Source organism: Hylobates moloch, unplaced genomic scaffold, assembly GCF_009828535.3.
Source record: "Hylobates moloch isolate HMO894 unplaced genomic scaffold, HMol_V3 SCAFFOLD_5, whole genome shotgun sequence".
NCBI lineage: Eukaryota > Metazoa > Chordata > Mammalia > Primates > Hylobatidae > Hylobates > Hylobates moloch.
Genome location: NW_026652280.1, coordinates 84939404 through 84954947, shown reverse-complemented (window position 1 = coordinate 84954947; position 15544 = coordinate 84939404). Strand labels below are relative to the sequence as shown.

Sequence of the window (15544 nt, the reverse complement as noted above, 5' to 3'; positions counted from 1 at the left end):
CTCCAGCCTGGGTGAAAGAGCGAGACTCCATCTCAAAAAAAAAAAAAAAAAAAAAAAAAAATGCCTACGGTGTGACTGGCTGAATGAAGAGGCATCAGCTTTAGTGGAAACAGGGATGCCTCCCACCCCTCTCCTGGCTTCACTCCTCCCCTGTTGTCTGAGCCCACTTTCCTTCCCTGAAACACCTCCTCCTCTGTTCTACTCACATCCTCCTGTTCTTCCAGCCCAGCCACAGACCCACCTCTTCCAAGAAGCCTTTGTTCTTTCTGATGCAAAAGACTGCTTTTGGGTTCCATAGTGTTTGTAGTTTGGCCATGCCATTTGTTCTGGGTTAGACCATCTCCTCTCTTTTTCCCAGTCAGCAGAGCCCTGTACGCTTTTCATTTCCCTCACAGCCGCAATCCAACAGAGCCTGGAGAATATTCTGGGCCTGGAAATGTGACTGGCCCCGCCCTGCTAGGGAAGAGCTCTTCTGGGTGGCACAGGGCACAGCACCCACCTGAGCTCATCTGAGGCATGGGAGGGAGTGCAGAGGCTCAGAGGGAGCCTCTTCCACCCCTACACTGCCCCTGCTTCCTGGAGGCTGTCTTGCCTCCTGAAGTTCATGTGGTGGGCAGTCCCCTGGGTTCCCAACAGCGGGGTGCACGTCTTGGGATAGGAAATGGGATTTAGTTGGCCTTTCACAGAGAGGCCTCTCTGGATAAGAGAAATCCTTCATGGCCAGCTAGAAGATGGGTTGGGGCCCTTTTTAGTCCTGTGGGCAGCTACAGGGAGCCTTGGAAAAGGATGTCTTCCCTCGCCTCACAGCGCCTGGTACCAACCCTTCTCACGCCTCCTGGAACAAGACCAGTGTCCCAGGCCTGTAGCTTTCTTATCCATCTGGCCAGGCCATGGTGGAAAAGCACGAATTGGGACCCCGGGACCAGGGCCCCCAAAGAGATCAGTCTCCCAGAGCAATCCTGGTAAACGGCAGGGAAAGCCAGCCAAGCTCCAAATTTCCTCCTAGTTTGAATTGCCTAGAGGGACCCTACATCCCTTCCTGCTTTCTCCATCCACAGCGTGAGCAGTTACTGAGCAGACCCTGGGCCAGGCCGGGCGGGTAGCAGCCTAGCTCCACTGCTGGTCAGTTGTGAGACACTGTGTCAGCTACCCAAATTCTCTCTGCCAGGTTGGGGGTGGTCACAGAACCTGCCTCAGAAGCGACTTAAGTGAGCCAATACACATAACACACTTCTGAGTGTGCCTGGCACAGCACAAGTGCTGTGCAGGTGCGGCCATCCCTAGGTGCATGGACACAGGTGTGGCTGTCCCTGGGTGCCTGGACACAGGTGTGGCCATCCCTCAGTGCATGGACACAGGTGTGGTTGTCCCCAGGTGCCTGGACAGAGGTGTGGCCATCCCTCGGTGCGTGGACACAGGTGTGGCCATCCTTAGGTGTGTGGATGCAGGTGTGGCTGTCCCTCGGTGCGTGGACAAGGTGTGGCTGTCCGTAGGTGCATGGACACAGAGTGTGGCCATCCCTAGGTGTGTGGACAGAGTGTGGCTGTCCCTAGGTGCCTGGATGCAGAGTGTGGCTGTCCCTAGGTGTGTGGGCACAGGTGTGGCCATCCCTAGGTGCATGGATACAGAATATGGCTGTCCCTAGGTGTGTGGACACAGAGTGTGGCCGTCCTAAGCATCTGACCAGAAGTGATGTGAGCTTTGCACCCTCTTTTTGGGACTGTGGCTCCTCCTGTGGTCTAACCCTGGGAGGGTCCTGGGACGCCAAGAGTGGATCCCCAGGTGACTACATAAAGCCTGGCGGTCTTGGCCTGGCAGAGGCCACTGGTCAGGATGCAGGGTAATATGAGGCTGATGGACGGAGCCCAGGGGGCCCCGCTGCTGCCACTGCCGAGAGCAGAGCATGCTAAACCAGGACTCAGCAGGCAGTGGCTGTCCGAGGCCCTGGGCAGGTCACTTAAGCTATCTGGGCCAGGCTCTTGTCTTGACCAGGGCCCCCCGGTGACCGTAACAAGGAAAGGTTTGGATAAGAATGTGTCAATTGTTTCGATTACTTCTCTACATGGGGAAAAAGGGGCCCATAAGACAAAAACATCGGAAACACAGAAAACATTAGATCTCTAATTTTAATAGTTGAGAGGAAGGTTATAAAATAAAACAGACAACACAGAGCTTCATGACGGCCTCGGATTGGCAGTCAACCCAGGGATACAGAAATGTAAACAAAAACAGAGCTTCCAGATAACATTACGGTGTGCTATGTAAATTTCAGAATACAGCGGCTCCCCAGACATTCTAAAGTCAAGTGAAACGCGTTTTTAGAATCAATCTATACGCATTTCAGAGGGCAGTCCAGGAAGGAGCCTTCCTCTTAGGTCAGCCCAGGGCTGGGCCTGAGCCTGAGCCCAGGGAGGTATAGACACTACCCATTTTGGGCAGGGGAGGCCAAAGTGGTTCCGCTTCAGGTGGGGTTTGGCTTTAAGGGGCTGCCCAGCTGGCTGTGTTCTGGGGACCTCTTTTGCATTTGCCTCTGGCAGGCTGGCTCTGACCCCTGCCTGTCTTTCCCTTTGGCCCACAAGACACACACCCCTTTACACCCAGAACCCCTTTCCCAGCTGCAGCAAGGGAGCCAGCCAGCCAGCCAGCCAGGATGGCTCTCCCCACAGCCACTCCAAACCCCAGCCTGGCCAGGTGAAAAAGTCAGAAAAAAGGCAACAGATACAATTTGGTAGCCATCAAATCCTCTCCTCCCTCTGGAAGTTTCTGAGGTGCTGGTCATCATTCTGTCACATTTTTTGCCACTGTGCTAGGGCTTTTGACTCAACCAAGAAAAGGGCCGGTCTTCCAGCCTGGCCCTGCAAGAGTGTCCTAGTACTTCAGGTAGTGGATGGGCATCGTCATTTGTCCCACCTGCCTGCCCCCTAAAGCCCCAGAAGGACACACCCTCAGCATCAGGCCAGCTCTCCGGGTCACTGGGGCTTGCCTCAATAGGATGTGCAGGGCAGAGCCGGGAGGGAAGAGCAGATGATGCTATGGGCTGTTCGCAGGAGCAGCCGTCTAGGGCGCCGCTGGAGGAAGATCTTCCAGTGGCTGTCTCAGCACATACAAAGAATGGGGGTGGGTTGGGGCAGCCCCCGCCCAGAGCCAAGGCACAGAGGAGGTTTGAAATGTCCAGGATAAATAGAAGCGCATGAGAATGGAGAAAAGCCAGCTCCATCCCACTCTTAAAAACAAAAACATCGCCATTGGCACCAAAAATATATTAACATCTGTACATTTGTCATCTTTAAAAAAAAAAAAGGAAATAAAACCTTCTTGGCACCTTGCAGTTTATTTCTTAGAAATGAGGTGATATGTGGAAAGGCTTCCTGTGCATGCACATGCACACACACACAGCAGTGCACACACACAAGCACACGCACACACATGGCTGGGCACACGTGTGCCTCTCCTTGCCGGAAGGACAGAGCCCTCCAGAACCCTGAGCATTAGAAGCCCTGCCAGGTGGGGGGTCCGCTGCCAGCCCCCACAGCAGTTGTTTGCAGGGGTACCCTTTGCCAGTGCTTTTGACTCTGATGTCCACTGGGGACCTGCAGCCCCTGCCCTGTGCTGAGAGGCGGGGGCAGTGGGATCCTAGCTCGAACCTCCTCTGGGTAGGAAGTCCTGCTGCCAGGCACACAGTGCCTGTCTCTGTGGGCGGCTGCTTCTAATTGAAGGCAGCCTTGGCCTCATCCCTTCTCCTGACATAGGCACATCTTCCCAGGCTCAGACCAGCCACAGCCCATAAGTCAAAAATGCAAAAATGAGCAGAGGTCATTGCTGGGCCTGAGTGAGCACGTGTGCCTGGGGGGAGACCAAGGCACGGGGGCTCCAGTCCTGATCACTGGTGTTCGGGTGAGAGGTCGCAGGAGGGTGGGCTGGCTGGGCAGCTGGGAGGCAATCCTGGACCCTCTTGGGGCCTCCAGGAGCACCCCCAGGGCTCGAGCCACTCACAGGTGGGGGCTGCCCTGCAGCAGGGAAGTGACAGTGTTCTGTAGTGCCACGGCCACCTTCTTGGAGGTCTTGCGCAGCAGCGGGCTGTCAGGGTGGTGCTCCTTCAGGTGCAGGACGTGGCCCTCCTGGCTCTCAGACGTGCAGCCGCACTCCTCACACACGTACAGCTTGGCCCGCCGCTCCTTGTACGCGTACTTCTGCTGCACGCCATGGATCTTCTTGAGGTGAGACTCCAGAGAGCAGCGCTGCGTGAAGGCCTTGTCACACAGGCTGCACTTGTAGGGCCGCACGCCTGTGGGGAGGACAGGGGCCAGCATCAGATACCTGGCAGGGACTTTAGAGGCTGTCGGCTGCTTCCAGACACAGAAAGGACAGGACCCCTGCCTCTAGGGCCAAGGGATGGACGGAGGCCTGTCCAACACCAGCCTCCCGAGTGACTCTCAAATCAAAACTCCTAACTGATGAGCTCAGGAGGACTTTGGCCCTGAGCTCCGGGATGCCCTCCCGGGCTGCCTGTCACTGAGGAAGAGCAGGGGGTGCTGGACTTTTCCCACACGGCCGCGGCCAGGTGGATTCGGCGTGCTCCTCCCAGCCATGGGCTTCCACTTACCAGTGTGAGTTCGGACGTGTCTCTTGAGGTCGAAGGTGTCATTGAAGCCCTTCCCGCAGTATGTGCAGAGGTGCCTCTTGACATCGTTGTGACACTTCATGTGGCGGTTCAGCATGCGCTGGTAGGTGAAGGCCTTCTGGCAGATGTGGCAGGTGAACAGGTCTCCACTGGGACTGTCCCCAAGGGTCACCTGTGGGTGAGGATGGCATTGCTGACAGACATCCAGAAGTTGGGGCCACAGGCTGGCAGATTGGGAAGATGTGGATGCCAGCCCCCAGTGCCCGAGGAGGGTGGTGCCCACCTCCCAGAGACCACAGCTCTGTGCCGTCTGCCCGGAGATCGGCACTCCTCTGCAGAAACCTTGGCCCAGGTCCCAGGTCAGTCTCTGCCTACATCTCATTTGTGCCATGTCTCATGAGCTGGACTCAGGTCTACACGCACGCCCCTGGCCCTCGGAGACAGCGTGACTGGCATTACCTTCATCTTGGTGCGCAGGAAGCCATGGTCTCTGCTCTGGGGGTCTGTCAAGTGGCCCATGTCTTCAGAGGGCAGCTGGGCCACCACACAGGGCCCAGGGGCCATACTGTAGCTAGAGTCTCGAAGGCTCATGTTCAAAGCCAGGGGGCAGGAAGGGGGTTCGGCCACAGAGGGTTCTGGCTCCCGGTAGGGCTGTGGTGGGCAGAAGCCCAGGCTGACTGGGGAGAGAACAGACAGGTGAGGGGCTTGTTAGAGAACAGAGGATCCAGCGGGTTTCTGGAAGCTTCCCTAGCCGTGAGACGGCTGGAACCTAGAGACTCCGTCCCTCCCATCGCAGGCATGCAGCAGAGCGGGGCTGCCCCGACCACCACTGCTGCACCGCCCTCCCGCCCTATTAAGGTAATTGCAGGTGATGCCAGCCAAGCGCCACTGCCCGCTGAGTAATTTGTGTCTTAGCGGAACTGGGAGGACCGAACTGCCCTGCCAATTATCCCTCCGGAGTTGTCTGCCTGCCCCACCTGGGCAGGTCCCTTTGAATTCCAGGCCTCATCCACTCTCCTGCAGGGACAAAGGGCACCAGTGGAGACCTTCTGCCCAGGGACAGCTCCTGGAGCCTCATCAGAAGGGTCCCTGGTGGTCTGGGCCACTCCAGGCCTCTCCTCCAACAGATTTGACTGCTAGCCTTGGGGGTTTGGGTGGTCCTTGCCCTGCCTCCCACACCCACCCCAGCAGGCCGGTCCCTGCTGTTGCACCCCAGGGCTCCAGGCTGTCCACTCCCAGCTGGTCCCAGCTCTGCAGGGAAACAGGCCAGGTGGGTGGAACAGGGAGGAGGTCAGGGAGCCGCAGGTGGATGCAGCCTAACAGTCTCGGCAGCCTGCCCAGGCTTATGCAACCCTCCCCCTCGGCAGGACCGCTCGCCGGGGCATGTTGGGCTGGGGCTCCCTCAGCAGCGGCAGCACCGATACCTGGCAGCCCTTGGATGCAGCCACGCCCCACAGCAGATACCTCACACCGAACGGGCCGGGGAGGCTTGGCTTCAGACCCTGAGCCCAGTGCTGACTAGAGAGAAGCAGAAAGAGAGCACTCTCGAGGGACACAGACAGACAATTCTCAAAGCCAACAGAGCTGGGGCAAATTTTTCAACTTAATATTTTTCTTCCAAAGAGCCTGAGCTCAGTACTTGAAACCTGTAAGCTAAGGACATCTTCCAAGCTTCAGAAGGAAAAATCACGAGGGGCCTATGACCAAAAGGATAAGTGAGCTTCCGAGGGAGGCTGATGTGGGATTGCAGAAGCAGGAGCACGGCCCTGTGCACCCTGCCATCCCGCAGCCGACGAGACAGAGAACGGGCTTGGGCCCGGGCAGGAGGGCTGCCGCCCTCACCTCCTCTCCCAGGAGGACAGGGATGTGGGGGAAGCAGAGGAATGTGATTGTGGAGCGAGGGTGCGTTTGACAGTGCTGAAGTTTCGGGAGAGGCCCCAGCTCTCGCCCCCTCAAAACACAACAAAGGTCTGAGAGAGAAGAATGCGCCCGCCGCCGCCCAGAACCCGTCCTGCAGGCACTGGCGTCCGTCTGTCCGGGGACCTTTAATGAGCCACCTCATTCCTAGGGTTGATTCACCAGCGCCTGGCCCCGGCCTGGCCTCTGGGCTGGCATTGCACCTTTCTCTAAGCCTGAGTGTCAGGCTCAAGTTGTCGGGGTCTGGCTGTCTACCCAGGCCTGTTCCCCTGCCGCAAGAGCTGTCTGTGCCCACAGGGCTGGGGGTGTGTAGGGGTGATGGTGAGTTTCTGATGCAGGCTCACCAGCTATTGGAGACCTTGGCTGAGAATTCAAAGCTAGATGACAGCTTCCATTTCTCAGTCCAGGTGGAGACAAACAGGAACTTCTACCCTCCTCTGCCTGTCAGTACTGGATGGTGTGAGCGAGGTCCCCCAGCTGCACCACAGCAGGGCAGGAGACAGCAGGTGAGGGACGGGCTGAGCCCACAAGGGTGGCTGCTCTGGGCTGCCTTGCTCCACGAGAGGGGAGGCTCATGGTTAGGGTCCTGAGATCCATGCATTTGGGAGGAGACCTGTGTCCTTTGCCCGCCTCTGCTGTTCCACACAAACCTGGCTGAGCTGGTGCTGGGAGACCGGGGCCAGGGAGTGGGCCTGCCTGCTTTGGCTCTCTGGTCCACCTCCACCCTGAGCGAGGGGCAGAGGAGGCTGGATGGGCGGCCACCCGCTGCCAGGGTGGGGAAGTTTGCCTCATCCCACCCACCCCGCCAAACCTGTCTCCCTGCCACCCCCATGAGCATGTCCCTTCTGTGGCCACACGCACAGGGAGTGCGCACTGGCGTGCCACCTGGCACTGAGTGTCGCTGAGTGGCAGGAGGCAGGAAGCAGAACTGGTTGGGCCCTGCTTGTGGTGCTCTCTGTCCCTAATTAGATGTTTCCGGCAAGGCGGTGGCGCTATGACCACTCATCACCCGCCCACAACTGTGGAGTATGGCAAGGCCAAACTAGCTTGGCACTCTTCCTACTGCCTGGGGGTTTATGGGTCCCCTCTGCTGGCCCAACTTGCCTCTACCTGGACAATATTGAGGGCCAGGCCCAGAGCAGAGGCACGGACACCAAGGGACCATGTCCAGGGCAGCTGCCCATCGAGGCCTGTCTCCTGCCTTAGCCTCTGTAAGTCCTCCATCTCTTGGATGGAAAGCTGCTGGCCCAGATGTTGGGGAAAGTGCCGGGTCCCCCATGCAAGGCCTCAGGACAGGGCTGGGCATGAGGCCTGTCCCTGGCTCTCTGGGGAGAGTAAGTGAAGCAGATGCAAGGATGACCCCCTCCTGGGCCCCACTGACCACATGGGTGCTGCCCCAGAGCATGGGGGTCAGCCCAGTTCTGAAGGTGAGACGGGGGCCCAGCATGTCAGCACAGTGCAGCTGGTTCTCAGCAGCCTTGCACCCTTATCAGGAAGGGCTGGTGCCCCCCGTGCCCATCTCCTCTGGTCCCTGTAAGTCAGCTAGCAATCATCCAAAAGGACCCAGCACCAGCCAGAGGCAGGCTGGCCTGGAGACACATGGGCCAGTCTCTTGGCCTTCTGTTTCCATGCTGTGACCTGTCACAGGTCCCCTCAGACAGTGTATTTTCCCTCTTTCCCAACCGCTTTTCACTGGGTATCCACAAAGAAGTTAACACTGTACCTCGGCCCTCGCGCCAGGGTGCCCGCCCAGAACAGTGCTTCCTGTTGCAGCCCCCACCCGGCCAGGCACAGGCCCAGTGCTTCTGTGGGACTCTGTCCAGGACTTGTTGAAATGGCCGATGATACAAAGGAGCCCCGACTTCACCCATGGCCAGCTTCCCTCGCCATCCTCCCTGCGGCCAAAGGACTCGCCCTCACCTGTTCTTTCTGAGACAAATCATCTGCCAGGTTTCCGCCTCAGGACACCTAAGCTCAGCACAGACAGCCTAGCAGCCTGGTGACAGGATCCTGGGGGACAGGTAGGAGTCTCATCTAGCTGGCTGCCCAGGCCCATGCTGCCCTTCTGTCTCTGTCCACTGTGTGGCTGTCCACTCTCCCAGCCCCGCTCCCTGGCGAGCGCAGCAAACATCTCCTTCACTGCCAAACACGGCCCAGGGATGACTATAGGGTAACCATCCCATCGGAGGCCAGAGCTCTCCCTATCCTCACCCCCGACACATCCTCGGGCCCCAAAGCTCACTCTCAGCCTTCCTGACCAGCTGGAAAGAAATCTGCCCAAGTGCCCACATTACCTAGTGGTAGAGCCAGGCTGGACCGCATTCCTTGAAGGAAGCTCCAGTGTCCCACCGCCCAGCCTGCTGGCCTCCCTGAGCTCGAGTGTCCACCAGGCGAGTGGCAGAGCAAACCGTGGCCAGCCCAGTGACAGAGGGGAGGCTGGGAAGCAGTGGTGGGAGGCCTGGGAGAGGCCCTGGGATGCTCCTTGACTCCAGCTTCCAGCCTCAGTCTGTCCTCAGGTGCTTTCCGGGCCTGGAGATTTCACTCAGCATAGGGTGGGGCTCGGGGGAACCAGCTTCAACCCTGTTCCTGGAGCCCTTCCCTGGTCAGTCCAGGAGGTAGAATTTACCCCCTGGGTACAGGTGCCTGGGTTTATCCTCAAGGAACCAGCATTACTCCCTGTCACTCCAAGTCAATATTGACATAACAAAGGAAGGTGAGGAGAGGGTGGTTGGGGGGGCAGCGGGGGGAGCGGTTCAAGGTGGCTTCCTAGCCAGTAATCCTTTCAAGTCTCCAGGGTGCTTGGAACCATCTTCACCTCTTCCCAGGGGAAAGATTCTGCCCTGGGAGTGAGAAGCTCTAGAATTCTGCCTTGGGGAGAGAGGCTGATGCGATTGTCAAACTGGGGCCCCGGAATCAGTGCTGTCGGGCTGGGGCCCAGCGTCTCTGGCCAGTAAAACCTTCTCCTTCCAGGTGGTCTCTGGGAGGCTTTGAGGGTCTCAGAGGAACCTGGCAGGAAGGTCAGAACTCAAACACTCCCACTTTCCTGGGCCCTCCACTGGAAATGGGGTCAACGCTTAGCTGGTCACAACTTACCAGGAATCTGTGAGGTGAACGGAAACGTGCCCAGCTGGCTCTGGGGTCATGGTTGGCTGGTGATGGAATGGCCCAGCCAGGGGACAGGCCAGCACAAAACACACCCCCACTCTCCAGCCATCTGAGGCACCCAAGCGTGGACTGAGGACATTCCCTTTCTCATTGCCAAAAACTGTGGGAAAACTCTCCAGTGGGCCACATGACTTTCAGAGGTAAAATTAAGTTCTCTATCTTCTACCCTTTACTTGACCCACAGGATTCTCTCCTTGCCATGGGGATGAGGACAAATTCTCCCTTCATCCTTGAGATTGGACTCCCACCACACATCCTGGAGGAGCCTACGGAGAAGCCGGCAGGTCTCCCTCACCTGGATGGTGGCAGCGGGTGGCCTGGACCACCCAGAGGCCCTCCCCTGCACCTGCTGGGAAGCCCCTGGGGCATAAGTCTCCTCTGCCACTTCCACTGTGGCCACTAGAAGTGTGGCAGAGAAAATCGCTAGGACAAAAAGAAGTCAATGGTTTCAACCAACGGAATTTCTTTGTCCTTTGTAAAAGTCAACACATGATCTGTTACTGATTGGGATGTAAAATAAAACTAAAAATAACAGCACACTGAGCCTGGCTCAGGGCTCAGCTCACCTTTACCACGGTCCAAGTTCAGTTTATCAGATCCCAAGGAGCAGCTAAGCAGCAAGTCAAACACAGGTGAGGGTGGAGGGCGGAGGGCGGAGCGGGGAGGGGGCTCTGGCCCTCCGTGTGCCCTCACCAACCCCCAGGTAGAGAACCAGCCAGCTCACCAGGGAGCGTGGCCAAGCAAGAAGCTATAAACAGAATTCTGAGCCCACACCCTAATCTGCCTCAGGTGAGGAGGCCACTCACTTCCCTTTTTGCCTCAGTTTCCCCACTGGGGTTATCAGGGTCTTTTGGCACATTCCCTTGTTTTAAGGAACTGTGGAAGAGGGGTCCTCTTGAGATCAGGTTAAGCTGTGAAACATCCTGCCAGCGCCACAGGCCACTGGGTCCTGGAAGGTCAGGCCACAAAGACCTCACCAGGACACTGTCTCCAACAGCTTATTCAGGAGGGAAACTGAGCAAGAGCCCTCACAGGGCCCCTCACTGCTACCCTAATTTCCCCACTTTCCTACAAGGCCTGGGGCGGTGCCAGGGAGTCTGCAGATCAAGGGTCAAAGTCAGTTGGTTAATTACTCCTCCCCTCCCCCCTCGGAGGGGCTGGGCTGGGCGTTCAGAGCGTCCCCGCCCCGCCCCCAAGGCCTGGGGAGGGGGCGTTCGGAAGGAAGCAGGCTTTCTCCAGACCAAAGACTTTGTTGGGGGTGGGGGAGGGCAGAAGGGGTAGGAGTGTTCTTGGGGCGTTCAGGGGAAGATGCCGCTGGAGGAAGAAGCAATTCTCACAGTCGACGCTGTCTAGGCGTCTGCCAAAAATAACTGGGTACACCAGCTTCCCCGGGCCTGGCCCTCTGCTGTGGGGTGGGCTCCCTGCAGCTGCTTTCCATGCAGTTGTGCCCTCCGCAAGGTGAAGGAAGTGCGTTTCTAGCAGAGGTGAGACCCGATCCCACCTCTGCTTTAAGGGCAAGCGGGGCGCAGCGGGCGCCTGCCCCACCGTCTCGGCTCACTGCGCGGGACCAGCAGCCGGAGCCCAACGAAAATTTGGGGGCCCAAGCCCCCCACTGGCCTGACCCTCACTCCGACCCGGCCACCAGTGTTGTGGGGGAGGAGGAAGGACCTGTGCGAGCGGCCGAAACTCCAGCTCGCTCCCCGCCCCCCAAAGTGGCATCGCTCCAGTGCCTTCCTCCCGCCTCATGCAAGTCCCGGTTTTCTGGATTTACGACGTCGGAGCCGAGGGTCGCCTGAGCAGTGACACACCCCGCTGCCTCCTCTATGCCGCGGTTCAGGGGGCGGGGGTAGGCGGTTCCGCGCCCCCCGGCCCTGGGAGCGGCTCCCCTTCCACCATGCAGCCCCCGCCCCGACCGGCGCTTTTCTGCCGGCCCCGCCCCCGCCCCCCGAGTCCCGGGTCGGGAGCCGCGGGCCCACCCAGCCCAGGCCGCGGCCGCATTCAGCCCCGGCGCCCACACCGCGCCTGCCGCCTGGCTCCGCGGACCTGCGCCCGCCCGCCCGCAGCCTCGACGCCGCCGCGGGCGCCCCAGGCCGGAGGGCGGCTGGAGCCTCACCTGGCACGTAGATCTCGCCGCGCTCCTCGTCGGGGAGCTCGCTCCAGTTCCTCTTGCACGTGGAGACGCACGGCTTCTTCACCAGGAACGCGCGGGGCATTTTCGAACCCTCGTCGCTGGACACGGGCCGCTTCCGTAACTGAAACCGGGAGCCGTCCCACCTTTGCGGGGCCGGGCTGAACGCCGGGAACGGGGCACGGCAGGGAAGGAGTCGCTAAGGCGCCCCCACGTTCCGGGGAAGGTCCGAGCCCGGACGGCGCGCGCCGGTTCCAACTCCGCGGAGTGTCGCCGTCTTCCCTGCGAACGAGGTCCCTTGCGGCCAGGTGCACCCGGCGGCGCGGAGAAGCGGCAGGTAAGCGTCTCCCGGCTCGACTGGCGTCCCCGCGGCCGCTCGGGAAGTCTTAAAGTGCGAGCCGGACGGACGGGTTCACGCTTTATTGGCTCGCGGCGGTGTGTGTTGGTGGCTGGGGCGTGGGGGGTGGGGGTGGGGGGCGGTGATCTGATCTAATTAGCTTGGGGTGGCCCGGGGAGCGACGGCGCATGCGTTGGGAAATAACGGTGACAACCCACCTATTTGTTACCTGTCGAACCGGTTTCCATTCCGCTGCGGGTGAGGTGGCCTCGCGGCCCAGGCGGGGCGGCCGGGCGGGGCGGGGTCGGGGGGCGGGCTTCGGGCACTCAGCCCCTGGCTGCCCAGCTGGACCGGCCCCCGCGGGACCTCCTAGCCAGGCGTACTGGCGTTTGCAAACAGGAGTTTCGGAGCGAGCGGAGCAGGGAGGGAGGGGGCAACGTTATTTGCACCGGCGCTGGCACGCTCCGCGGGTGATGACACGAAACTCGTCCCACTAGGGCCGGCCCAACCCGGCGCGCCCGAGGCTCCTGGGGAGGCGCGAAGCCGCCGGGCGGGAACGGGCGGCCCGGTCCGCACTTGTTGAACCGGGCCTGGGCCCAGACGGCGCGGGATCCCAAAGGCTTGGCTGAGCAATTCGTGGCTCAGCAACTCGTGGCTCAGCCGGGGAGGTGTTTGCTGGGCGCCGGCTTTGTGCGAAAAGGCACGCAGGGCCGCAGGAACGGCCCCGGCCGGTGTGTGGGGAGGCGCGGACCGCGCGACCGAGTACCCGGCGGAGAACCCGCCTTCTGCCCGGAGGGCTTCACGGAGGAAGTGGCTTCAACTGCGCAGAGTGCGCCGAGAGCCCGACACAACCCCGCGTCTTGGCCACTGGGACCTATGCATCCTCAAAAACTCTCCTCCTTGTCCCAAATGGGTGCATTTCAGGTGCAGCCAGGCTGGTGGAGCGCGGAGGGCTGGGGACCTCAGACCGGGAAAGGCCCAGCCGCCTTTGCCCTGCTGCGGCCACCGCGGAGAGCTTCCTACCCACGGCCTGCCCTGGGCTGAGGTTCAGCCTGGGACCCGCGCCCCCAGCCACTCTTCATACTCTCCTCAGGCCCCAGGCCCACGTGGAGGGATGCCCCCGCTCCTCAGAGGCCTCCATGAAGCCCACACTCATCGTGACACTTTGGCGCTGGCTGGGCTTCCTTCACTCGCTGACCTGCTTAAGGGCAGGGATGGGGCGTTCGTGTTTGCCTCTTCCCCTGCCTTTCCAAGGGCTGTGACCTCCACCCTGATCCCAGCCAGACCTTTGAGTTCAACTGACATTAAGTGAACACTTGGTATGTGCCTATCTTTTGAGGTGAATCCAGGAGAAACAACCTTAAACACAATCTGTTTAGGAGAGAGGTTCAGTTACTTCATTCATTCAACAAATATTGATTGAGCAGTTTTGTTGTGCCAAGCCCTGATGGGCTGGTACACAGAGGGTACTCGGTGGATACTACGGTGAAGTCTTCACAGATGTCCCTAGACACAAGGGTCAGTCTTCCCTATCAAGGGAGCAACTCCAGTGTCCAGAAGGACAGGACACTGGGTAAATAAAGTGAAGCCGGCCAGGGGAACCCCTCCCTGCACAAGTGAGTTACAGGATGTGGAATGGGGCCCCAGGTGGGAGGCGGTGTTGTCTACTGCTATATCTCCAGCATCTACAGCTGGGCCTGGCACAAAGTGGATTATCAATAAATGTTTGTTGAATGAATGAATATCCTCTTTTCTTGACTCCTGTGATCCATTCACCTTTCACAGTCCAACTTTTGGTAGAGACATAGATATGGGAAGACAATACTACAAATTCAGTGATAAAACACAACTGGCCCTGGCCGTCGGGGAGAACAGAGTGGGGGGGACAGGAGAGAATGTGCCTATCTAAATGGCAGTCACAATCCTGTCATTCAGGTGCACAAACCCCACGTGGCCACAGCTTTCCATTTTCCAAGAGAAGCCAGAAGTCCAGATTTGTAAGTGAAATCAACTAATTTTTAAATGTTAGCTCAATTTTTTTTATTTTTAAAATAATTTTAAGAGTTGGGGTCTCACTAGGTTGCCTGGGCTGGAGCACAGTGGTGCAATCTCCAATTACTGGGCTCAAGTGATCCTCCTGCCTCAGCCTCCTGAGTAGCTGGGACTACAGGTGTTTGCCACCACACCCAGCTAATCAAAAAATTTTAAAACATGGAATGGGTCCAACAAAACACCTTTGTGGGTTAGGTTTGACCCACAGGCCGCAGTGTGTGGTGTGGCTGTCTTCACGGGCAGCTCAGGAGACAGACGATGTATGTGACGGCGGGGAAACATGGAGTTGAACTGTGAGTGCCATGAAGGCTGGCGTCCTGTGCTCTGTTCACCACATCTAGCAGCACATCTCTGTTCATCTAGCAGCACATGCCAGCTAGATGGCGTACATTCATCCCTTAATTCATCCCTTAATTCTTGAGAATCTGCTGGGCCAGGCACTGAGATTCTACAAAGCAAGGCAGACAAAGAAATAGGAAACAAGTAAGCAGAAGCATAAAATGCACACAGAACATTTGGCGAGAGAATGTGATGGTGGCAGGTAGGGGTGCTGAGGCCTGAATGAGAGGGAGGAGCCAGCTGTGCAGAGTGGAGAAGACCATGACCAGCAGAAGGAACAGCTGATGCCAAGGCCCCTGAGCAGGAGTGAGCCTAGTGTGTACCGTGAACCCAAATGCAACCTGGCCGTGCAGTGGGAGGAAGAGAGGGTAGGGGAACTGAGGTTGGAGAGGCAGGTGGGCCACATGAGGTGCTGTTAAAACCCAGGCCAGGCCTCCCCTCAGCTAACACCCTCCAGTGGCTTCACTGCAGCTGGAATAAGAGCCTGAGGCCTGGCGTGCTGGGGCCACCGCTGACCTCCCAATTCCCTTCCAGCTGGGTCCCTGTATGCCAGCCACACTGCTGTCTCCTGCGTCCCCTGAACAAGCCTTGGCCTGTTCCCAGCTCTGGCCCCTCCTCCCGATGCTCCTTCTGCCTGGAACACTTTTCCCTACTGGATTACTGGCCACCTTTCTTCATTCAGGTTTCAACCAAATGTCCCCTCTTCTGAGGGGCCTCTCCATCCACCCCAGCTAAATCCTTGTCCGCCGCCACCTCTGTCCCACTATCCTATTTTCTTTGCCACAACTTTCACTCCGTGGCGTTTTGTTTTGTCTTTCTTGTTTATTGTTGGTTCTCCTCCCCATCAGTGCAAGTTCTGAACTTGAGGGACCCCTTTTTATTTTTATATTTATTTATTTATTCATTTATTTATTTATTTATTTATTTATTTTGAGACGGAGTCTGGCTGTCTCCCAGGCTGGAGTGCAGTGGCGTGATCTCGGCT

The 15544-nt window shown here is 58.5% G+C and overlaps 1 protein-coding gene and 1 long non-coding RNA gene across 4 annotated transcripts; one reads left to right on the top strand and one right to left on the bottom strand.

The window, feature by feature from the left end:
* Positions 1 to 2112: 2112 nt before the first annotated feature.
* Positions 2113 to 11949, bottom strand: OVOL1 (ovo like transcriptional repressor 1). 3 transcript variants are annotated; one of them, XM_032153460.2, is made up of 4 exons: positions 11817 to 11949; positions 5081 to 5298; positions 4604 to 4793; positions 2113 to 4285 (listed from the first exon to the last, which is right to left on the bottom strand). In XM_032153460.2, the coding sequence occupies exons 1-4, from the start codon at positions 11914 to 11916 to the stop codon at positions 3990 to 3992; spliced, it is 804 nt and encodes a 267-aa protein (XP_032009351.1). In that variant the 5' UTR covers positions 11917 to 11949; the 3' UTR covers positions 2113 to 3989. The 3 variants fall into 3 exon arrangements, with proteins under 3 accessions (XP_032009351.1, XP_058294929.1, XP_058294930.1); XM_058438946.1 differs by lacking the exon at positions 11817 to 11949 and adding an exon at positions 10270 to 10364; XM_058438947.1 differs by lacking the exon at positions 11817 to 11949 and adding an exon at positions 9632 to 9920.
* Positions 11040 to 14028, top strand: LOC131383495 (uncharacterized). Its single transcript, XR_009213561.1, has 3 exons — positions 11040 to 11187; positions 11902 to 12168; positions 13093 to 14028. It is a non-coding gene; the product is annotated as an uncharacterized LOC131383495 (long non-coding RNA).
* Positions 14029 to 15544: the final 1516 nt, after the last annotated feature.

Coding starts and splice junctions, on each gene's coding strand:
- OVOL1 (XM_032153460.2), bottom strand. CDS start 11,916: ATGCCCCGCGCGTTCCTGGTGAAGAAGCCGTGCGTCTCCACGTGCAAG. Junction 5,299..11,816: donor CGGCGAGATCTACGTGCCAG/GTGAGGCTCCAG, acceptor TTCTCTCCCCAG/TCAGCCTGGGCTTCTGCCCA. Junction 4,794..5,080: donor TCCTGCGCACCAAGATGAAG/GTAATGCCAGTC, acceptor CCTCACCCACAG/GTGACCCTTGGGGACAGTCC.